The 23,890-nt window shown below is 45.6% G+C and overlaps 1 protein-coding gene across 1 annotated transcript in view; it reads right to left on the bottom strand.

Moving 5' to 3' along the window:
* The window catches only part of EXOC4 (exocyst complex component 4), a 361,901-nt gene that overhangs the window by 27,640 nt on the left and 310,371 nt on the right, over positions 1–23,890 (bottom strand). Inside the window, exons 15-16 of the mRNA XM_054292411.1 lie at positions 5,622–5,763; positions 1,392–1,570 (exon numbers count right to left, since the gene is read on the bottom strand). Of these exons, the coding sequence (XP_054148386.1) occupies positions 1,392–1,570; positions 5,622–5,763 (321 nt within the window). The remainder of the gene's footprint in view (positions 1–1,391; positions 1,571–5,621; positions 5,764–23,890) is intronic.

The raw sequence follows: 23,890 nt of genomic DNA, 5'->3' as shown, positions 1-23,890 counted from the left end.
CATGGAGTCAACATTCTCATCTCTTCCCTCAACCTGAGACCTCTGTGAACACCGTCACAGAAACCCTCAGTAATCTTCGTGGTGCAGTTTAGGACTTTGCACCTCTCTAGTAAAAACACAAAACTGCCCCAAAACTTAGAGCTGTGTATCAAGGGATAATTGGGTTTTAACTGGAAACCTTCAGTAATCTTTGTGGTGCAGTTTAGGACTTTGCACCTCTCTAGTAAAAACACAAAACTGCCCCAAAACTTAGAGCTGTGTTGTCACAACCACTGATTTTTAGCCAGGCTTTGCACAATGTCCCTTCCAGTCCCTGGGCAGAGCAATGGGTCACTGCAGCTCCTGTAGAACCACAGGGTTTTAATCTGTTTTAAATCTCTTCTCCAGGGTGGTGGTTTCCCTGTTTTTCCTGGTAAATTCTGTTTCCAGGAGCAGGAATGAGCTGCATTCCAATGCTCCTGATGCACAACCCCTCTCTGATCAATCTAGAACACTTTCCTGTGTCTGAAGGACGTCAGAAGGGCACAGCAGCTGGGGGCTAAGGGACACAGGCACCCCAAAATGATGCATCCACTTGTGCCACATTACAAAGAGCAAAAACCCAGCCTGATTTGCACTGCACAGGTCTGGGCAAGCCCAGAGGCCAATTCAAAGTCTAAATTAAGGATTTAGCTCATGTACAGGGAGCCAAGGTGGGAATTCTGTAAATCCCAGACCTGGGATTAAGAGGTGTGATTAAGGAGGACCATGAGTATGAATTTAAACTTCAACAGGATGTGAATGGTCCCCGTGGCTCTGTCTAGAGCCATTTCCCTCTTCTTGAACAAAGAGGGAATCACAGAATCCCAGGATGGTTTGGGTGGGAAAGGACCTCAAAGCCCCTCCAGTGCCACCCCTGCCATGGCAGGGACACCTCCCCCTGCCCCAGGCTGCTCCAGCCTGGCCTTGGGCACTGCAGGGATCAGGGGCAGCCCCAGCTGCTCTGGCAATGCCAGCCCAGGCAGGAATTGCTCATTGCCAAGATGCCATCCATGGCTGCCCTCTGGCAGTGGGAGCCATTCCCTGGGTGCTGTCCCTGCAGGCCTTGTCCCCAGTCCCTCTGCAGCTCTGCTGGAGCCCCTGCAGGCCCTGCCATGTGCTGGGAGCTCTCCCTGGATCCCTCCCTGCTCCAGGGGAACATTCCCAGCTCTCCCTGGATCCCTCCCTGCTCCAGGGAACATTCCCAGCTCTCCCTGGATCCCTCCCTGCTCCAGGGGAACATTCCCAGCTCTCCCACACGGCTCTCACTCAACGCTCTGTAGGTGACAGGAGCACCTCACTCTGCTCCACCGTGGAGCTTTGGGATGAGGATGGAAAACCCTTTATGGAGGAAGGACTGGGAAGAGCCTGACCTTCGAAGATGTACTGGAACTTGTGCTGCTGCAGGCTGGCACTCATGGCCTCCTCGATGGCGCTGATGTCCTTGTTGAGCCGCACCACCAGCGGGTCGTAGTCCATGCTCTCCACGTTGGCCACGATGGCGTAGTTCCCTTGCTTGGCCAGAGGGATCAGGTAGTGGAAGCAGTGAACTCTGTGGGCACGAGGGAGGAACATCACAATGAAACAACCCCTGTTTTAAAGTTTTTATGGGATGCAAAGTGGCTTTTCCCTTCCTGAAGCTGGTAATAAAATAACTTCAGGAGATGGGTGGTGATGTCTGTGTTAAAGGCATCCTCCTCTTGACTCTTCCATGTCCAGGGATGGATCCAACAGATCCTTGGAGATGGATCTGACCTCCATCATCCCACTGAATGGGATGGGAGAGTGCCTCGCTGTGTTATTATGAGGATATAGAGGGTGTATGAGGCGGTAAGTGGGATTGTGGCTCCTGTTAGGATAATTGTTCCCAAGATTCCCCAACCTCCCAAACAATACCGGTCCTCCAACAAGAACTCCTTCCATGAAAACCTCATAAAAGGGACGACTGGCAGGACCAGCGAGCCAGGGGTCATGGAATGAGCATTGAAATTCCATGATTGTGCCTGTTCCCAAGCATTTCACACTACTGCAACTCCATTCTGCTCACCAATGTGTCCAAGCATCATCCCTCCATGGAAAGAGAAATTCCATGAAGGTAAATTCCAACATGCCCAGCCATCATCCCTCCATGGAAAGGGAAATCCCACACAGTTGAATCCCAACGTGCCCAACCATCTCCAAGGAAGGAGAAATCCCATGCACTTAAATCCCAAATTGTCTCCTTCCACGGAAAGAGAAATTCCACGCAGATAAATCCCAACTTGTTCCTCTCCATGGAAGGAGAAATTCCCTGCACTTAAATCCCAATGTGCCCCCCTCTGTGGAAAGAGAAATTCCATGAAGGTAAATTCCAACGTGCCCAACCATCATCCCTCCATGGAAGGTGAAATTCCATGCACTTAAATCCCAACTTGCCCCCCTTCATGGAAGGGGAAATTCCATGCAGTTAAATTCCAACGTGAACAACCATCATCCCTCCATGGAAAGAGAAATTCCATGCATTTAAATCCCAACTTGCCCCCCTTCATGGAGGGAGAAATTCCATGCACTTAAATCCCAATATGCCAAACCATCATCCCTCCATGGAAGGAGAAATTTTATGCAGTTAAATCCCAACCATCATCCCTGCATGGAAGGAGAAATTCCACACACTTAAATCCCAACTTGCTCCCCTCCATGGAAGGAGAAATTCCATGCAGTTGAATCCCAACGTGTCCAACCACCATCCCTCCATGGAAGGAGAAATTCCATGCAGTTTAATCACCTTTCAGGACTCTGAAAAATACCATAATTAAGTTGTTTCTCTCAAAGCCAGAGAGGAAATTGCTGTGTCCAGAAAAATCCACAGCAGAGCTCCTTCTCCTTTTGTGGTGGGAACAGGGTTGGGTTCTACTTCCACCAGGAGAGGTTTAGGTCGGATTTTAGGGAAAATTCCTTCATGGAAAGGGTTGTCCAGCCCTGCACAGCTGCCCAGGGCAGGGGTGGTGTCCCCATCCCTGAGGGATTCAAAGCCATGTGGAGGTGGCACCTGGGGACATGGTCAGAGGTGGCCTTGGCTGGGAATGGTTGGACCTCATGATCTTAAAGGTCTTTTTCAACCTTTCCATGATTCTGGAATTCACCTGCCAGGGGAACAAATCAAAGCCTGAGGGAGAATCCCTGGAATTTGGGGATAACTCAGGGTCAGCACATGGGGACAGGAAGCTCACACCAGAGTGGCCCAAAGCTGTGCCAGAGATGTCCTGGCTTCCACATTCCCTGGAAAACACCTTGAGGTGCCATCATGAGCAAATCCAGTTTAGGGTAATCCCCAGAGTAAAAGCATCTTATAGATAATTTTATATATGTAAGTTTTATATATATAAAGTTTTATATATGTGTTTTATATATATAAAGTTTTATATATGTGTTTTAAAATATGAAAATCTTGCAACAGACATTAACTAATCTAAAAAATTCCATGGTTATTCCAACAAAAGCTGCTTCCATTCCCAGGCTGGACAGGGCCTGGAGCAACCTGGGGTTGGGGAAGGTGTCCCTGCCCATGGCACTGGATGATCTTTAAGGTCCTTTCCAACCCAAACCTTGCCAGGATTGTAGGATGTGATTTCATGGCTTGGAGAATGATCTGGGAGTGCCTGATCTCCTTTAAGGAAGCACATCCAGATCCAAGCAGCAGGATCTCAGTGACCTCGGGGGCACTGGAGGAGGAGAAGAAAATCAGGGGATAATTGTGTGGAATTCCCAAAATTCCTGGGGAATTCAAGGAGACAATTCACAAATTCCTGGCTGTTCTGGTGTCTCTGCAGCAGCCAGAGGTGGGATGAATCCCCAGGCCCTTCCCAAATGTGCTCTGAGTGTCTCTGAACCCACAGTGGATGGATTCCCACTGTGCTGTGCACCCTGGACATTACAGATCCAGGGAATGGGTGCAGGATCAGAGAATCCTGCCAGGAACAGGCACCAGAGTTCTGCAGATGGCTGGAAATGCAGAGTGAGGGATCCAGGGGTTTCCCTGATGTCTCAATCCTTCAGTCCCTTCCACCCTTTGGACACACTGACACATGGTTTGGTGAATTCACAGCTCCAAACTCGACTCCTGTTGGAAGCACTGCTCTAAATTACTGCAGACTTTATCCCTCAAGTCCATTTTAGGGGTTTTTGCTTAACCCAAGTGTGACAAAAAGCCACAGAGGCCAGACACCCATCCCAAGAGTCCGGGTTCCTTCAGCCCAGCTGGAAAACTTCTCCATTTCCATATTTCCACCTCCTTTTCCTCAAATCCTCCCAAGCCCAGCAGTGATGGATGGCAGGATGAAGGAGTGCTGACAAGAATTAATGTGGATTTTTTTTCCAGAGCCCCACGCTGATCCAGCAGAGCACACGGGGACACGAGGTGGCTTGGGATGTGTCACCAAAGAACGAACTGGTGATCCATCAAAGCTCTGACATCCCCCTTCCATCTGATGCCTCAAAGCAAAGGGAAGCAATGAAAATACACCTGGCCTGAACAGTTCTCCAGGGAAAAACGTCTTCCCAGCCCTGGAGTGGGCAGCTGGCAGCCTGAGGAAAGGGATTTGCTGCCTTTGGTCTTTGCATGTGAAGGCAGAGACTTCATGAAATCACCCAGCCCTTGAAAAAATCCAGCTGGTTCCCCAGTCCCTGTTACTGTTTGAAGAAATAGGAGGAGAAGCTCCTATTTGCAATCCCCAAAAAAACCCAAACTGTGGAGACACCTGTTAGACTGTGACAACACCATTGTGATGTTTTGGAAGAACAAAGTCCCCAAAAATCACATTTTTTCCTGGTCTCTGAACCATAATCTTGGAATCACAGAGTGGGTTGGGTTGGAGGGACCTGCAAGGCCACCCTTGCCATGGGCAGGGACACCTCCCAGTGTCGCAGGCTGCTCCAAGCCCTGTCCAACCTGGCCTTGGACATTGCAGGGATCCAGGAGCAGCCCCAGCTACTCTGGTAGGACCCCACCACACCCACATGAAGGAATTTCTTCCTGAATTCTTTTAGTTAAGAGACAAACCTCCCTAGGAAATTCCAATTTTGGTGCCTGCCTCCATCCACATTTGGCCACCCACGATTTGGAGATCTGGCATTCCTGGACTCACCTTTGATGCATTTATGGACAAGTTTATTTGTGTCCTCTGGACATGATCTCCACCTGCAGCCTCCCAAGATGCCCCTCTGTCACAGACATGTTTTATGAAAAATCCTTTCCTTAGGATTTTTCCTCCTGAGAAGCTGAGAGGCCTCAGGAACAAAATGTAAACAATGATTATCTGCTGCTGTGGAATGCAACAGGTATATCTATAATTGGGCTCATGTGGTTGTTTCTAATTACTGGCCAATCACAGTCAGCTGGCTCGGACTCTCTGGTCACAAGATTTTATTATAATTCCTTTCTATTTTTTTGCTAGCCTTCTGATGAAATCCTTTCTTCTATTCTTTTAGTACAGTTTTAATATAATATTTATGATAAAATAATAAATCAGCCTTCTGAAACATGGAGTCAGATCCTCGTCTCTTCCTCATCCTGGGACCCCTGTGAACACCACCACACCCCTCCATGCCCAGATTCCAGTTCTTACCTGACTTCCAAGTGCAGCACCAGCAGGCAGCGGTCAGCCATCTCCTGGAAGGACCTGGCCAGCTCACTGAGGCTCTGCAGGATCTGCTCGGATGCAGGAAGGTGCTCCAGGCTGGCGTGGCTGTCCTGGCCTGGGGACGTGGCTGCCAAGAGAAAAAGAGTTCAATTTGAGATCTTGTAAGAGCTGAAATGAGAGATGTGGGACTCCAGGGGTTCTCCAAAATGCAGTTTATTGTACCCAAAATGCAGTTTATTGTACCCAAGGTGTCACAGCAGTCCAGGGTTGTGGGTGACAGAGCTGTGCCCACAGCTGTCAGCTCCAGCTGCAGGCAGCCCTGCAGACCCTTTGGTTTTGGTTACAATGCATTCTAGACTTTTCTTTGCTGAGCATCTCAATGCAGCAGAACCAATCTATACCTGAACTGTTATCTATGGCCTGTCATAACTCCTGTAATTACCATATTCATGTTACTGTTCTCCAGTCACTCAAAGTTAGTGCATTACAGTTTAAGCTAGAAGTTGTTTTTCAGTTTTCTTGCAGTGGAAAATTCTGAGCCCTTTTTTCTACTTGCACCATTTGCTGCCTTGTTTGCCTGTGCTCTCTTTGTGCTTGGTAAAAACATCTTCTTGTTTGGGGTGGGTTTATCCTTTTCTCTAAGCCATAAAAACCCCTTCTAACTAACACACCCTTTGCCTCCTTGGTTATCCAGTAAGACTGGCTCAGCAATTCTTTTCTTCTAGATCAAAACTTGCTTCCATCTCTATTCCTTCATCAGACTCTACATTTAAAAATCTTTCTGCTAGGCACACATATCTGTGAGACCTTCTCGTCAAACTTTCATCCTTCCCAACAAGATGTTCTCCATCCCATCCGGAGCCTCCTGTGTGCTCCCATCCCAGCTCTGGGTGATCCCTCCACCTCTGATTCAGGAGTGGGTCAAGGAGCAAAGTGTTCCTGCCATGGATTTAACTCCCAGGTGGATCTGAGGGGATTCAAGGTGGATCTGAGGGGATTCATCAACCACCAGGAGCCATTTTCCTGGCAAGGGATTGCTCTGGGCTGGGAATTCCTGTGGCTGCAGAGTCCAGCAGTGTTTATCTCACTCTGCTGAGAGGGAAGGAGGAGCTGCTTGGGAGACAGGGCACCCACAGGTGGGAGGGTCCTTTTTGGTCACCACAGTGTCCCTCAGGCGAGTCCCCACTCATTCAGAGGAGCCTTGCTTTGGCTTTGTTCCTTAACCACAGCTCTTGGGCAGTAAAAAAGAATTAAACACCCGTGAGGTGCTCATGGATCATCTTCCCACTGAGACCTCCTGGAAAAAGCTCCCAGCCACCAGAGCAGTTCTAACTCTATAATTTCACCCCTCAGGGATGTAAAAAGGAATTAAACCACAGGCAACATTCATGAGGTGCTCAGGGATCATCTCCTTCCCACTGAGACCTCCTTGAAACACCTTTTGGGATTTTATCCCAGCCAGGAGTGCAGGTCTAACTCCATCACTTCATCCCACAGGGCTGCAAAAGGGAATTAACCACAGGAAACACCCATGGATCATTTCCTTCCCAACTGAGACCTCCTTGAAAATCTTCTGGGATTTTATCCCAGCCACCAGAGCAGCTCCAACTCCATCACTTCACCCTTGGGGCTGTAAAATGGAATTAAACCACAGCCAACACCCATGAGCTGCTCATGGGTGGTTTCCCACTGAGACCTCGTTGAAAAACCTTCTGGGATTTTATCCCAGCCAGGAGTGCAGGTCTAACTCCATCACTTCATCCCACAGGGCTGTAAAAAGAAATTAAAGCACAAGCAACACCCATGAGGTGCTCATGGATGGTTTCCTTCCCACTGAGACCTCCTTTGAAAAGCTCCTGGGATTTTATCCCAGCCACCAGAGGAGCTCCAACTCCATCACTTCATCTTGTATTTTACTCCAGGGCATTCCCAAGGAGCTGCTGACCATCAAATTCCATTTGGAGTGATGCTGCTTTAAGGAAATGTGACTTTACAGCCACGGGTCTGCTTTGAGAGAGGAACTTTGGATTAAACACCAAAAATAATTGCCCTAAAATTAAACATATCCTCACACCCAGCCTGAAAAGAGAAAAAAAAGCAAAGTGAGGGGATTAAAATCCAGATTTTTTTTTGTGTGTGTGCAAAACAAATTAAAGCAGAGGTGAACAAAGAGGAGGGAACTGTACAGTTAAGTGTGGAAATCACAGAATATGGAAGCAGATGAAGGAATTGTACAATTAAGTATGGAAACTGTACAATTAAGTATGAAAATCACAGAATATGGAAGCAAATGATCTTTGATGCCCACAGAAGCTGTGGCTGCCCCTGGATCCCTGGCAGTGCCCAAGGCCAGGCTGGATGAGGCTCGGAGCCCCCTGGGATGGTGGAAGGTGTCCCTGCCAAGGTTGGTATGAGGTGATCCTTGAGGTCCCCTCCAACCCAACCCATTCCATCAATTAACTCCATCAATTAACTCCATCAATTAACCCCTCTCAGCAGCTCCTGAGGTCACAGCAAAACTCATGAATTAATTTTTTGAACCAAGGAACACCAGCCTGGCAAACCCTGCTGGAAATGATGAGCTGGTCTGGAGTGTGGAAGGGGAATGAAGAGGGAACAATGAGGGTGACAATCCAGCCTGGGTGGGTGGGAATGATGAGGATTCTCCTTCCCTGAGCCTCCTCCCAGCCCCTCTCTGCTCACTGAGCTCTGTCCCACTGAGAAAATTAAATTATCAGCAAGGAGGTGAAGGGCTGATTTACACAATTTCTAATTCCAGATTATCCCAGGACTCTCAGGAGGCATTTGGGAACAGATTTTTGTCCTCCAAGTGACCCTGGAGTGTGACAGGACTTCAGGGTCAGGAATAATTAGATAATTACCTGGTGACAGGACAAAGCAGAAAACCCCACCTGTACCATGCATGAAAAAACATCATTTTTAAGCCCCAAAATCCTACATTTTGAGAAGTTTTGATCCCCCTGGAGATGCACTTGGGGCAGGAATGATCTCTCTTTAGCAGAGGCAGCTCTGCCAGGCTGGGAGTGCTGGAGATGGATGGGGCCATCAGAGGAAAGCAGGAGTCAGCTCCTTGCTGCTGCTCTGTCCCACCAGGAAAATTAAATTATCAGCAAGGAGGTGAAGGGCTGATTTACACAATTTCTAATTCCAGATTATCCCAGGACTCTCAGGAGGCACCTGGTGAAAGATTTTTGTCCTCCAGGTGACCCTGGAGTGTGACAGGACTTCAGGTTCAGGAATAATTAGATAATTACCTGGTAAGAGACAAAGCAGAAAACCCCACCTGTACCATGCATGAAAAACCTTAATTTTTAAGCCCCAAAATCCTACATTTTGAGAGTTTTGATCCCCCTGGAGATGCACTTGGGGCAGGAATCATCTCTCTTTAGCAGAGGCAGCTCTGCCAGCCTGAAGTGCTGGAGATGGATGGAGCCATCAGAGGAAAGCAGGAGTCAGCTCCTTGCTGCTGCTCTGTCCCACCAGGAAAATTAAATTATCAGCAAGGAGGTGAAGGGCTGATTTACACAATTTCTAATTCCAGATTATCCCAGGACTCTCAGGAGGCATTTGGGGACAGATTTTTGTCCTCCAAGTGACCCTGGAGTGTGACAGGACTTCAGGTTCAGGAATAATTAGATAATTACCTGGTAAGAGACAAAGCAGAAAACTCCACCTGTACCATGCATGAAAAACCTTAATTTTTAAGCCCCAAAATCCTACATTTTGAGAGTTTTGATCCCCCTGGAGATGCACTTGGGGCAGGAATGATCTCTCTTTAGCAGAGGCAGCTCTGCCAGGCTGGGAGTGCTGGAGATGGATGGGGCCATCAGAGGAAAGCAGGAGTCAGCTCCTTGCTGCTGCAGGCAGATGCACACACCATTTTTCTCCTCTCCACAACCCACTTGCAGCCCTTTTAAGTGAAGCTGTAATTATATTTGTCAGTGGAGATGAGGGGAGGAGGGAGATGGGCACAATCAGCTCCCTGTTTGAAGCACTGAAATCCTTCGGGGAGGAGGCTCAGGTGGGGTTTTTGGGGGGGTAAATCTGGATTTCTCCTGTGTGTTTTTTACTTTTGGAGCTCAAAGGGAGCCCTTTCAGAGCCCATCAATTTTCCTTTCTTCTCTGGACACCCAGAAGAGAAAATCCCATTCTTTAAAGTCTCAATCCAGATAGTTTTACTCCATCATCCTTGGCAGCACGAGGCCAACAAATGAGCTGGAGCAGCAAAAAATAATCAGAGCCTGAATTATTAAAGGGCTGTGAGTAGAAAATGCCATTTTGGCTGTGGAGCTGGGCAGATCTTTGGGCAAAAACTGAGCCTTCCTGTGGCTGTGGACACACCACACTGCGAGAAAGGGAGGGATCTCTGCTGAAATGTTGGAAAAGGGGAAAAAATTCTGGAATTCTGGGAAAAAAAATCAGCCTTGGAATTCTTTTTCCCCTTCTGCTCCTTCCTGACCCGTTTCCAGCTGAGCCTGAGCCCACCTGGGCACCACAACAGCCTGGTCAGTGCCCTGCTCCACTGGCTGCTGTCATCCTGGAGATTGGAAGGTGAATTTTCCATGCTGGAGAAAAGTCCCAGCTTGGCTTGGCACTCAGTTCCTGATCCTGTGTCAGGATCCTGCTCTTCATTCTCCCTGCACAATTCTGCTTCCTTCTTTTCCCATCTTTTTAGTGAAAAACACCTGATCTTTGGAGGTTTTTTTAATGAACCAATTGGTTTTGGGTGGTTTTCATGCCTTTTCCAGACTGCAAAGTGCTTAAGGAAAAGTGAGGATCAACCAAATCCTGAGTTTTGTTGGAGGAGTTGTAGGATGGAGCTTGAACCTCTTATGTTGCCTCTCTGTTTTCTGAGATAACTGAATTCAGCCCAGGAAAATAATAATTCTGAGAAAGGCAAGTTCTGGGAAAGTTACATCATAAATGACTGAAAACAGAAGAAATTCACAGAGGAATTTTCCAAGTTGAGGATTTTTTAGGGAATCCTTCCGTAGTGAAATCAGCTCAGTTCCTAATCCTGGGTTAGGATCTTGTTCTTCATTTTCCCTGCACAATTTTGCTTCCTTTTTTCCCGTTTTTTAGTGAAAAACACCTGATCTTTGGAGTTTTTTTAATGAACCAATAGGTTTTGTCTCCTCCCTGGCTGAAATCACCCCTGAGTCCTCTCCCTTTGAGGAAAAGGAAAGTTTCAGGTGGTGTTTTCTGGGGTTCCTGTCTTTGGAAGGAATGATGGGTCTGACTCCATGTTCTTAGAAGGCTGAATATATTATATTATATTATATTATATTATATTATATTATATTATATTATATTATGCTATACTAAAGAATACAGAAAAGATACAGACAGAAGGCTAAAAAAAAATAATGAAAACTGGTGACTCCTTCCAGAGTCCTGACTCAGCTGATGGTGATTGGTCATTAATTAAAACAATTCCCATGAAACCAATGAAATAATCACCTGTTGGATAAACAACCTCCAACCACATTCCAAAGCAGCAAAACACAGCAGAAGCAAATGAGATAATATTGTTTTCCTTTTTCTCTGAGGCTTCTCAGCTTCCCAGGAGAAGAAAATCCTGGCAAAGGGATTTTTGAAATATGAAAATTTCATATTTCAAAATACGACAGTGACATTTTCATTCCAGCAAAGCTGAGAAAAATAAACTCAGCCCAGGCCTTGCCACCCAGGATTTCTGCAGGCACCTCCTGGCAGGTTGTAAATGGATGGATGATATATTTAAATATATTGAATAATATATCTAATAAATTAAAATAAATATTAATTTATTAAATATATTTATGGAATATTAAACAAAATATTAAACAAAAAAACCCCTTGAGCCACCCAGGTGAGAGCAGGGTGACCAGTGGCACATGCCAGTGGTTTAACAGCACCAGGAGCAAAATCAATCCAAGGAGACGAACTCTGCACCCTGAACCTGAGGAAGGAACCTCCAAAACGCTCAGGATTTGCACAGCATTCCCAATTTCCTCTCTGGGGGAAAGGGAAAGCTCACAGAGACATTTTACAGCTCAGCTGGGGGAAAATCCCTCCTCTTTGGGGAGAGATGCAGCAAGAAACTCCTGCTGAATTTCCAGTTCGCAGCTCCTTAAACCTGAATTTCTTCCTCCCCCCCCCTCCAGAAGAGGTAACTCCAAAAAACACAGGGAAAAGGGAATTTTTCATGGGGTAAATGCTGGATTAAGCCTTTAGAGAGTCAGGGTTAACTCTCCTCTCTGCTGGGGATTTTCCTGGGGATCTCAGGCACCACTTTCCCTCTCAGTGCTTGAGTTCCCAGCAGGTAAGAACATGGATAATGAGATTTGATCCATCACTGCCACTCCAGCAGTGTCTTCTGCTCCCACAGCTTTTAGCATCATGAGGAGATGATGCCACAAGGACACAAAATTGCTGCTGAAACACCTTCAAAAAGGAGAATATCTGGTATTTCAAGGAAAAAAGCTTTGGGGGAAGCCAAGCAGAATTAGAGATGTGATTTTAAAGGAGTGAGGTGTGAACGTCAGATCCAACATCAAGGACTTATTTCAGTGGGATTTCTGCCAGGAAACCTCTGACTTCCACACCCAAAAAACATGAAAAAATTAATAATTTTTAAATATTTCACTATTTAGAAGCCACCTCTGTGTTAAGTCATGGTCTGTCCCTCTGGGTGAGGAAAATTTGTGAGGGGACAGGAATGTCACCAAGGTGTCCATGCCCACCGAAAGGGACTCCAAGGTACAGATCAGTCACCCCTTCTCCCAGATTTGTCCATTTGGGAATTCCATCTTTCTAGGAAAGGATTGGAACGAGCCATAAAAGCTGGAGCTGGATTTTGATTCTCCCACAGTTCAGTGGGATTTCTGCCAGGAAACCTCTGACTTCCACACCCAAAAAGCAGGAAAAAATTCACAATTTTACAATATTTCACTATTTAGAAGCCACCTCTGTGTTAAGCCTCTGTGTTAAAGGTGCTGCTGGTGAGGAAAACTTTGTGAGGGGACAGGAATGTCACCAAGGTGTCCATGCCCACCAAAAAGGGACTCCAAGGTACAGATCAGTCACCCCTTCTCCCAGATTTGTCCATTTGGGAATTCCATCTTTCTAGGAAAGAACTGGAACGAGCCATAAAAGCTGGAGCTGGATTTTGATTCTCCCCCAGTTCAGTGGGATTTCTGCCAGGAAACCTCTGACTTCCACACCCAAAAAGCAGGAAAAAATTCACAATTCTTTAATATTTCACTATTTAGAAGCCATCTCTGTGGTAAGTCATGGTCTGTCCCTCTGGGACCCAGCTGAGCAAGGAAAATTTTGTGAGGGGACAGGAATGTCACCAAGGTGTCCATGCCCCACCAAAAAGGGACTCCAAGGTACAGATCAGTCACTCCTTCTCCCAGATTTGTCCTTTTGGGAATTCCAGCTTTCTAGGAAAGAACTGGAACGAGCCATTAAAGCTGCAGCTGGATTTTGATTCTCCCACGGGATTCATTTCAGAGCGATGGGAATTCAGGAAGCAAAGCTGGATTTTGGGGTTGACACTTTCTCTGGGCTTCTTCTCTGAGGTGTGAATATTTGGGCCTCTTAGATATGAACAAATACTTCAAATATTCACCCAGATACTGCTGCTTTTTTACCTCAATTGTTCCCTTTTTTAGGGTTTAAATCCAGGGAAATAAAACACTCAGAGGAATGATTTCTCCCAGGACTCCCAAGATCATGGAATGGGAAGGGAACCAAGAATTTTGGAAGGGAATTTTGAAGGCCATCACTCCAACCTTCAGGTATCTGGCACTTCACAGCTGGATTTGGGATGTCAGCTGCCTAAATTGTCCAAAATCCCCAGCATTTTACTGGGAATTCACCTTTTACTGGGATCAATGGCAAGGGTGTCAAAGGGACAGAGCTGCACTTGTAGGACAAACAGAAGTGAGGAGGAAACGAGCTCAGGGACAGCTGCTCATTAATTAATCTCCGAGCAGATTTCCACTAATGAGTCCTGTTCTCTCAGAGAAAAATTAGGGATGTGCTGGAGGAAACTTAAGGAAGGGATTTCCCCTTGCAAAAGGTTCTGAGGAAGGGGGGGACTGCAAGGAAAAAAAGCAGGAAAGGAGAAAGGGAAGAAATGCAAGGAAAAAAAGCAAGAAAGAAGAAAGGAAAGAGAAGAAGTGCAAGGAAATAAAAGCAAGAAAGAAGAAAGGGAAGAAATGAAGGGGGAAAAAGCAAGAAAGGAAAAATGGAAGGGAAGAACTGCAAAGAAAAAAGGCAAGAAAGAAGAAAGGGAAGAAATGCAAGAAAAAAAAAGGAAGTAATGGAAGAAATGCAAGGAAAAAAGGGGAAAAGGAGAAAGGGAAGGGAAGAACTGCAAGGGATAAAAAGCAGAAAAGAAGAAAGGGAAGAGAAGAAATGCAAGGAAAAAAAGCAAGGAAGGAGAAAGAGAAGAACTGTAAGGAAGAAAAAAGCAAGAAAGGGAAGGGAAGAAATGCATGGAAAAAAATGTAAAAAGGAGAAGAACTGGACAGAAAAACGCAAGAAAGGGAAGGGAAGAACTGTAGGGGAAAAAAAGCAAGAAAGAAAAAAGGGAAGAATTTCAGGGGAAAAAAGGCAAGAAAGGGAAGGGAAGAGAAGAACTGCAAGGAAAAAAAGGAAGAAAGGGAAGGGAAGAACTGCAAGGGAAAAAAGCAGGAAAGAAGAAACAGAAGAAATGCAAGGAAAAAAGTAAGAAAGAAAAAAGGGAAGGGAAGAACTGCAAGGGAAAAAAAGGCAAAAAAGAAAGGAAAGAACTGCAAGAAAAAAAAGCAAGAAAGGAGAAAAGAAAGAACTGCAAGGAAAAGAAAGAAAGAAAGAAAGAAAGAAAGAAAGAAAGAAAGAAAGAAAGAAAGAAAAAGAAAAGAATTGCAACGAAAAAAAGCAAGGAAGAAGGAAAAGCAAAGCAAGATGACAAAACCAAAGGGCTGGCACTCAGAACTTCCCATGTCCTTAAAATCCAAGCGCAGGAGAAGGGACAAAGCTGGGAAAAATAAGAAAAAAAAGGCAAAAAAAAGCAAAAAAAAGCATGCCGACCTTTGAGGTGGCAAGGAAGAGCCGCAGCCCCATCAGCTGGGTAAACACGAATGACGAGCGGAGCCCAGGCTGTCAGCGGTGATAAAGAGCAGCCTAAACACTCTATTAGTTTTTCATTTGAGGAATTAATGTTTTTTACACACTCGGCGCTTAATGAATTGTCTCGTTAGCGCTGCCTGCCTGCCGAGCTCCTCGCCTGCCGCCGCTGCCGGGCATAAATTTCCCCAGGAAATTAGCGCTTTTAAAAAGGCAATAACTCCTCCAAAAAGTGGGTTTTCTGCAAAGATGCAGCCTTGGGGAAAAAGGATTGTTGAGGGGGGAAGGAATCTGTTAAATAAAATAAAGGGGCAGCATAAGAGGTTCCAGCTCCATCCTACAACTCCTGGAAGGTTTGGTTGATCCTCACTTTTCTTTAAGCACTTTGCAGTCTGGAAAAGGCATGAAAACCACCCAAAACCAACTGGTTCATTTTAAAAAGTTGGGTTTTTTTCCCTGAAGGAAGCAAAATTGTGCAGGGAAAATGAAGAGCAGGATCCTAACACACGATTAGGAACTCAGTTGATTTCACTATGGAAGGATTCCCTAAAAAATGTCCAGGATTTGCTCCTCAACTGGGAGAATTCCTCTGTTAATTTTTTTCTGCTTTCAGTCATTTATGATGTAACTTGCCCAGAACTTGCGCTCCTCAGAATTATTATTATTATTTTCCTGGGCTGAATTTGATTATCTCAGAAAATAGAGAGACAACATAAGAGGTTCGATCTCCATCCTACAACTCCTCCAAGCAAACTCAAGGTCTGGTTGATCCTCACTTTTCTTTAAGCACTTTGCAGTCTGGAAAAGGCTTGAAAACCACCCAAAACCAGTTGGTGCATTAATTAAAAAAAACCTCCAAAGATCAGGTGTTTTTCACTAAAAAAGTTGTGTTTTTTCACTGAAGGAAGCAAAATTGTGCAGGGAGAATGAAGAGCAGGATCCTGACACAGGATCAGGAATGGAGTTGGTTTCACTATGGAAGAATCCCCTAAAAAACCATTTTGCTGTTTTTTTCCCTCAACTGGGAAAATTCCTCTGTTATTTTTTTCTGCTTTCAGTCATTTATGATGTAACTTTCCCAAAACTTGCCCTTCTCAGAATTATTATTTCCTGGGCTGAATTCGATTAGCTCAGAAAACAGAGGGGCAACATAAGAGGTTCGAGCTCCATCCTACAACTCCTGGAAGGTCTGGTTGATCTTCACTTTTCTTTAAGCATTTGCAGTCTGGAAAAGGCATGAAAACCACCCAAAACCAATTAGTTCATTAAAAAAACTCCAAAAATCAGGTGTTTTTCATTAAAAATATGGGCTTTTTTCATATAAGGAAGCAAAATTGTGCAGGGAGAATGAAGAGCAGGATCCTAACCCAGGATTAGGAACTGAGCTGATTTCACTATGGAAGGATTCCCCTAAAAAAGTCCAGGATTTGCTGTTCCAGTGCTCCTCAAATGGGAAAATTCCTCTGTTATTTTTTTCTGTTTTCAGTCATTTATGATGTAACTTTCCCAGATCTTGCCCTTCTCAGAATTATTATTTCCTGGGCTGAATTGGATTATCTCACAAAATAGAGGGCCAGCATAAGAATTTCAAGCTCCATTCTACAACTCCTCCAAGCAAACTCAAGGTCTGGTTGATCCTCACTTTTCTTTAAGCACTTTGCAGACTGGAAAAGGCTTGAAAACCACCCAAAACCAGTTGGTGCATTAATTAAAAAAAACCTCCAAAGATCAGGTGTTTTTCACTAAAAAAGTTGTGTTTTTTCACTGAAGGAAGCAAAATTGTGCAGGGAGAATGAAGAGCAGGATCCTAACACAGGATCAGGAATGGAGTTGGTTTCACTATGGAAGAATCCCCTAAAAAACCATTTTGCTGTTTTTTTCCCTCAACTGGGAAAAATCCTCTGTTATTTTTTTCTGTTTTCAGTCATTTATGATGTAACTTTCCCAGATCTTGCCCTTCTCAGAATTATTATTTCCTGGGCTGAATTCGATTATCTCAGAAGTGACTTGATTTTAAAAAGTCCTTTCAGCTTCTTCTGAGTTCTGGGAAGGATTTTTTTGCCTGTTTGTTGTTTCCCAATGTGCTTCGCCAAATTTCCCTTAAAACCAGGGAAAATCACAATGGAGACATTTCCTTCCATCTACAGCAAACCAAAACCTCAGCCCCCTTTTCCTCAGAGTCCTCCAGGATATTGAGCTGCACCTCCCCAAAAATGCCCTCAAAATTTCCCTACAGGATTTCTCTGGGTCTCAGAGGGATGGATTTGCAAAAGAATCTTCAATCTCCCAGTCTGCTGGACTCAGTGCAAGAGAAAGGAATAAAATTCCTGAAGTTAATCAGTGTCCTGATGCTCAGGAGTAAAAATATAATGAAAATAAATACAGCGAAGCAGATCCTTAGCAGTCATTTTTTTAAACAAAAATTAGATAATTATAGATAAAATTAATTATAATAATTGATATATATATAATTTTAGATAGAATAAATAAATTATAGATAGAATTAATAAATTATAGATACAATTAATCAATTATAGATAAAAGGGGTTTTTTTTGAGGAAATTTTTTGTTTTGTTTTCAAGAGCTTGGTTTGCAAAGCAAGAGCAGCAGCCCAGAGATCTGGAAGATAAAGAATGAATGAGTTTTGTCCAAGGGAATCCAGAGGAAGGTGGGGATGGGAACATCCATGGGAATGATGAAGAGTTCTCAAATTCAGGGTGAAGAATGGGAAGGAAAAAGGGATGAGCACCAGGATGATCAGACTCAGCCTGATTTCTCCACAATTCCTGGTTATTTAGGAGTCATTCCCCCAAATCCCAGAGGGGGAAGGATCTTTTTTGCTTTTTTTCCTTCCAGTTCTTCCCTTCCCTTTCTTCTTTCTTGCTTTTTTCACCTTGCAATTCTTCCTTTCTCCTTTCTTGTTATTTTTATCTTTCAGTTCTTCCTTTCTCCTTTCTTGCTTTTTTCCTTGCAGTTCTCGCCTTCCCTTTCTTGCTTTTTTCCCCCTTCAGTTCTTCCCTTCCCTTTCTTCATTCTTGCTTTTTTTTTCTTGCAGTTCTTCCCTTTCTCATTTCTTGCTTTTTTTCCTTGAAGTTCTTCCTTTCTTCTTTCTTGCATTTTTCTCCTTGAAGTTCTTCCCTTCCTTTTCTTCTTTCTTGCTTTTTTTTCCTTGCAGTTCTTCCCTTCCCTTTCTCGCTTTTTTTTCCTTGCAGTTCTTCCCTTCCCTTTTTCCTTTCTTGCTTTTTTCCTTGCAGTTCTTCCCTTCCCTTTTTCCTTTCTTGCTTTTTTCCCTTGCAGTTTTTCCCTTTCTTCTTTCCTGCTTTTTTTTTTTCTTGCAGTTCTTCCCTTCCCTTTCTCCTTTCCTGCTTATCCCTTTTTCTTCCCTTTCTCCTTTCTTGCTTTTTTCCTTGCAGTTCTCCCCTTCCCTTGTTTTTTTCCCCCTGAAGTTCTCCCCTTCTTCAGATCCTTTTGCAAGGGGAAATCCCTTCCTTGAGTTTCCTCCAGCACATCCCTCATTTTTCCCTGAGGCCCAACGCTGATGTCAAACCCTGGCTGTGATTTTGAGTCCCCATCCTGTTCCATAATAATTTCACCAATTATTTCACCCCATCCAGAGCAGGGTGAGGTGTCACCTCTGTCCCGCCGGGGAGGAGCAGGGAGGAATTTCTGCTCCCCATCTTTGCCATCAGGGAAGCAATTTTCCCCAGAAGAGATAAAAGGATTTAAGTGGGATGAACCAACAGGAGTGGCCAGCAGCCTCCTCGGAGCCATCCCCACAAAAACCCCATTTCCTGGCATGTGAAACCCTTTGGAAAGCTTTGCTAATTGGGTCACTCATTTACATGAGCCTTCAGGGTGGGAGGAAGGAAGGACTCAATGAGAGTAATTAGTGTAATGATGATGGTGAGTTAAGAGCTGACCCCACCATCGATCCGGGCACGGATTCCCGGTGTTGTCTCCCGCAACAATCCAGAAATGAGCAGCCAGGCCAAGGAAACAGAGTCTGAGCTGCTCATCCCATTAAATATTTGATGGGAATAAAAGCTGAGGCTGGGGAAGGATGCAGTCCATGAGAAAAGCTTCACTGCAGACATTCCAGAGGGGAAAAAAGCTCTGGAAGGCACCAGGAGATCACTTTGGTGGGAAAACAGGGGTTTTAGGTGACTGGGGTCTGTGTGGTTTCAATCCTTGAGTCTAGCAAAGCAGAGCAATTTATAAGCTATGAAATTGCTTAAAAATGTCTCTGCTTTGACACAAAAGCAGAAATGAAATTTTCGTGCCGAAATTCTAAAATAAACCAAAATAATCTCCTCGATCAAACCATAGTGAAATCAAACCAGGCATTTTATCTCTGTGAAGTCAGCAGGTCCCTGCTGGTCTTGAAGGTGTTTTAACACTTTGCTATCCCAATTTTTCCGTGGTTTTAACCCTCCAAAAGTCAACTCAGCCAAGAGGGACACCAAGCTGGACTCTTGTCCTCTGCTGGAATTGCTCTGTTCAGTTCTTGGCTGCAGAATCCTGGAATGGTTTGGGTGGGAAGGGACCTTAAATCCCATCCAGTTCCAATCCCATGGCAGGGACACCTCCCACTGTCCCAGGGGACTCCAAGCCCCAGTATTCAACCTGGATTTGGACATTGCAGGGATCAGGGGCAGCCCCAGCTGCTCTGGCAATTCCAGAGCAATTCCTAATTCCCAATATCCCATCCATCCCCGCCCTTGATGCCTTTGGTTTTATTTAGTTTTTATATTTTTCATAGTTTTTATATTTATATTCTGTGCTGCTTTAGTGTGTGGGTCTGGGCTTCACATTCAGGGATGGTGAGCTCTGTGCACAGAGCAGGGAGACAAAACAATTCCTGCTCCAGCTGGGCACCAAGGACAAATGATCCAAATCTCAGCCCAGGAGCACAAACCCCGTGGGCTGCAGAGAGAAAAACAAGCAGGGTGGGAGTGCCTGGGCTGAAGCTGGGATGGGACAATGAACTGCAAGGTGCAAATGGAGCAGAACTGATCCCAGGGAGAGACCCCGGGAGCGCTCGTGCATTTTGGGGCCGTTTTGGGTCATCTTGGGTGCAGCCCTGGCTGGGCTCTGGTGCTGCCCAAGGTGCAGCCATGGAGGAGATCCTGTGAATAAATCCCTGATTTATTCTGGAACTCTGCCCAGCCTCTGCTCTGGCTCAGCCTTCTCATCCCCCTCTGGCAGTGGGAGCCGTTCCCTGTGTCCTGTCCCTCCATCCCTTGTCCCCAGTCCCTCTCTGGCTCTCCTGGAGCCCCTGCAGGCCCTGCCAGGGGCTCTGAGCTCTCCCACCTGTTTGCAGCAGCTTTGCTAGGTCCGAATACATTTGCAGTTCTATCCAAGCTATAAATGGTGATTAATTAGCAGCTGATCACCCCTGGTTTGGTTTGGATGTGACAGACCCCATTTCACTCTGGGTGAGGGTGGCAGAGCTCCCTGTCCTTGCTCAAGGCCATTCCCACCCAGAAGACCAGACAGGGACCTCATTCCTTCATCAAACACCACCCCAAGCTCTCTGAGGACGTGCTGGGGTTTGGAGCAGCCTGTGGAGAACATCTGGGAATCTCTGAGCATCACAGATGCTGTGAGATGGACAAAAAGATCTGTGCACACCAGCCATGGCCAAGCAGATAAAATGCTCAAAAAAAGCTTTTCCTCCTTTTTCTCTGCTTTTCCTCAGAGCCAACAAGATCTGAGTGACTTTGTCCAGCACCAGCAGCTCCCAGGGCAGGTTGATTCCTGCCATCCATGGGGAAAAGATCCCACAAAGGAGGTTCAGAGCACCTGGGAAGGGCAGCTGGGCAGGATTTGTGCTCTTCCACAAGAGCCCAAACTGCTCAGGCTGAGGGAAAGAAGAAATATTGGAAAATAAGGCCATTTATGAAGCTTGAATAAAAAACTGGCACTTAGATGAAGTCATATTGAAGCAGCAGATATTCACCAGATAATCAGAGCACTCAAGGTTTACCTTGTTAATTTAATGGCAGATGGTTTGCATTTGGTGGAAATGTGCAGCTTTTTCTGCTTTAGGCAGGAATTTACTTTTGTTGCAGTAACAAAGCCACAGCATTCACCAAGTCCTTCCTCTGCCCCAGGGCAGGCCCGTGTTGATCATCTTTAATCTGGCTTTCAAATAAGGTTTTCTTTTAATATATATTTAAAAAAAAATATTCTCCATGAGCAATCAATACAGCAAGATGTGCTACACGTTCAGTGACAGGGACAAAAAAAATCAGCTGCAGCTTGAGAGAAATAGAGCCCCATTCAGAGCTGAATTCAGTTCATTAGGGGGTTAAACACAAAGCTCAGCGCTGCTGGGTGGCCTGGCTGGGAAATGAGAGGCAGCAATTTCCCCTCCATTTGTGCTGAAACCCCTCTGCACCTCTCTGGAGGGGCCTGAGAGTGACTTTAAGTGACAGCTCAGTGTGGCAGGGAAGGGCTCAGTGTCCATTTCCAAGGGGCAGGATGCTCCTCTCAGCCATCAGAGCCCTCTCCAGGCTAGGGAGGAAAACGAGAGGCTGATGATCCTCCTGGGACAGAGGGGCCCAGGATGCTCTAATGGCCCTCAGCAAGCTCTGAAAAGCATCTTGAGACCTGTGGCTGGAAAATGAGATGCAAATGCTCAGTGTTATCGTTCATCAAGCCAGGAAGTGGCAGAGAAATGCAGGATTTTGGTTAAAAGCTGTAGAAAAACCTCATTTTTTTCCTCTCCTGCTTTGGATTGAAGTTGTAGCTCACTCAGAACTGGGACGGTGCCCATCTGCAGAGGGAAAATATCTTCCACATCACTTGGAATTTGGGAATTTGAGGGGAAAATATCTGTTGTGGGCACGGGATACAGCAGTGAAGAGGCTGAACGGCCTCAGGGCGCGTTCCTGAAGGGATTTTCTCTGTGGGGAGAAGGCAGTGACAGGACAGGAGGGCCCTCCTCAGGCCAATGGCTGTTTTTCCAGTTAGAACTGGGACTGCTCTAATGGCCCTCAGCAAGCTCTGAAAAGCATTTTGAGACCTGTGGCTGGAAAATGAGAGGCAAATGCTCAGTGTTATCGTTCATCAAGCCAGGAAGTGGCAGAGAAATGCAGGATTTTGTTTAAAAGCTGTAGGAAACTTCATTTTTTTCCTCTCCTGCTTTGGATTGAAGTTGTAGCGCACCCAGACTGGGACTGTGCCCATCTGCAGAGGGAAAAGGGGAAAATATCTTCCACATCCACTTGGAAATTGGGAATTTGAGGGGAAAATACCTGCTGTGGACAGAGGATACAGCAGTGAAGAGACTGAATGGGCTCAGGGTGTGCTCCTGAAGAGATTTTCTCTTTGTGGGAAGGTAATGGCAGGACAGGAGGGCCCTCCCCACATCAATGGCTGTTTTTCCAGTTAGAAATGGAACTGTTTTTCCAGTTAGAACTGGAAATGCACTACAATGCTGCTGCTGCTCATCAAGGATGACCCAGGCAAGGCCCACAGAGAGAAAGTGGAGACAACATACTGGGCAGATAAAGATTTCTCCACACAGAGAAGGTGAACACAACACACTGAGTATTATGAGTAGAGCCAATAAAGATTTCTCCACACAGAGGAATGTTCACAAGGTGAACGTGACACACTGAGCAGATAAAGATTTCTCCACACAAAGGGAAGGGCAGCTCCTGAGCTGTGACAGCCATGGACACTCGGCACAAACGTAAAAAATTTAATTCCAATGAATTTTCTGGAAGAGAAAGACTGGAAGAGGTTTTACAGTGACTTCTGTGAGCCAGAGAGAAGTTTCAGAAGGGGACCCATGTTTGATTAGAGGATCCATGTTTGGGAAGAGGATCCATGTTTGATAAGAGGATCTATGCTTGGTAAAAGGATTCATGTTTGATAGGAGGATCCATGTTGGAGAATAGGATCCATATTTGATAAGAGGATCCATGTTTGATAGGAAGAGGATCCATGTTTGAGGAGAGGATCCATGTTTGAGAAGAGGATCCATGTTTGAGAAGAAGAGGATCCATGTTTGATAAGAGGATCCATGTTTATCCCTGAAAGAATTCCCTATCCAGTCATTGACACAGAACCCAGGACAGACAGAAGGATAAATCAGAGAAACTGCAACTGCCTGTTCAATGAGCACCTTGTTTGTCTCCTGTGACCAATGAGTAAAGTGCAAACTGATGAGTTGTGTAAGAATGTATAAAAAGCATCAATGCTGGAATAAAAACAGTCTGAAACCTTCTGGCAATGGAGTGTGTTGCTTTGTGTTGTGACCTTCTCAACTGTGACAAAACCAATCCTGATTCAGCTGAGCTGGAGGAGCTCAGGGCCTGCAGGGGCTCCAGCAGAGCTGCAGAGGGACTGGGGACAAGGCCTGCAGGGACAGCACCCAGGGAATGGCTCCCACTGCCAGAGGGCAGCCATGGGTGGCATCTTGGCAATGAGCAATTCCTGCCTGGGCTGGCATTGCCAGAGCAGCTGGGGCTGCCCCTGATCCCTGCAGTGCCCAAGGACAGAGTTTGGAGCCCCCTGGGACAGTGGGAGGTGGCCCTGCCATGGATGGGGTGGCACTGGATGGGATTTAAGGTCCCTTCCCACCCAACCCATTCCAAAGCAATTCCAAACTCTAATTTTAAGCCTGTCAGTCATTCCCTGGTGATCACAGCAATCTGAAGTCACGAGGTGCCAAGAATTTAAAGGCCAGCTCCAACTCCAGAAGCCAACAGCTCATCTTTCATCCTCCTCCCCACAAACAAGCAATGGTCTTAAAAATGTTCAAAATCTTTAAAAAGATTGTCCCAACTCCTTGTGGCTCACAATAATTCCTTCTCTAAAATATTCAGGGAAGCTCAGGAGGCTGAAGCTCCACAAAGGAAAAGGGTGAGGTTGTGCTCTGTCTGCAGCACAGAAGATGAGGAGGGGAAACCCAAATTCCATTTTCCTATAAAACCCCTTTAAAAGTGACTCAATTCCCTCAGCAAATTCACCTTCTCCAGCAGCTTTAATCCTTAAATGGTTATTGTTAAAAAGGAGTTTGTATTCCTTCAAAAGACAAGAGCAGAGGGAAATGACTTTGTCATATCTGACTGGTTTGGGAAATAAAAAATCCAATTCTGAGGGGGAGCAGATAAGGGCAGAGC

The sequence above is a fragment of the Melozone crissalis genome, unplaced genomic scaffold (genome assembly GCF_028551555.1).
Source record: "Melozone crissalis strain CALT ecotype California unplaced genomic scaffold, PUWL_Pcris_2 ptg000110l_1, whole genome shotgun sequence".
Taxonomy (NCBI): domain Eukaryota; kingdom Metazoa; phylum Chordata; class Aves; order Passeriformes; family Passerellidae; genus Melozone; species Melozone crissalis.
This window is presented reverse-complemented; position numbering and strand designations above follow the sequence as displayed.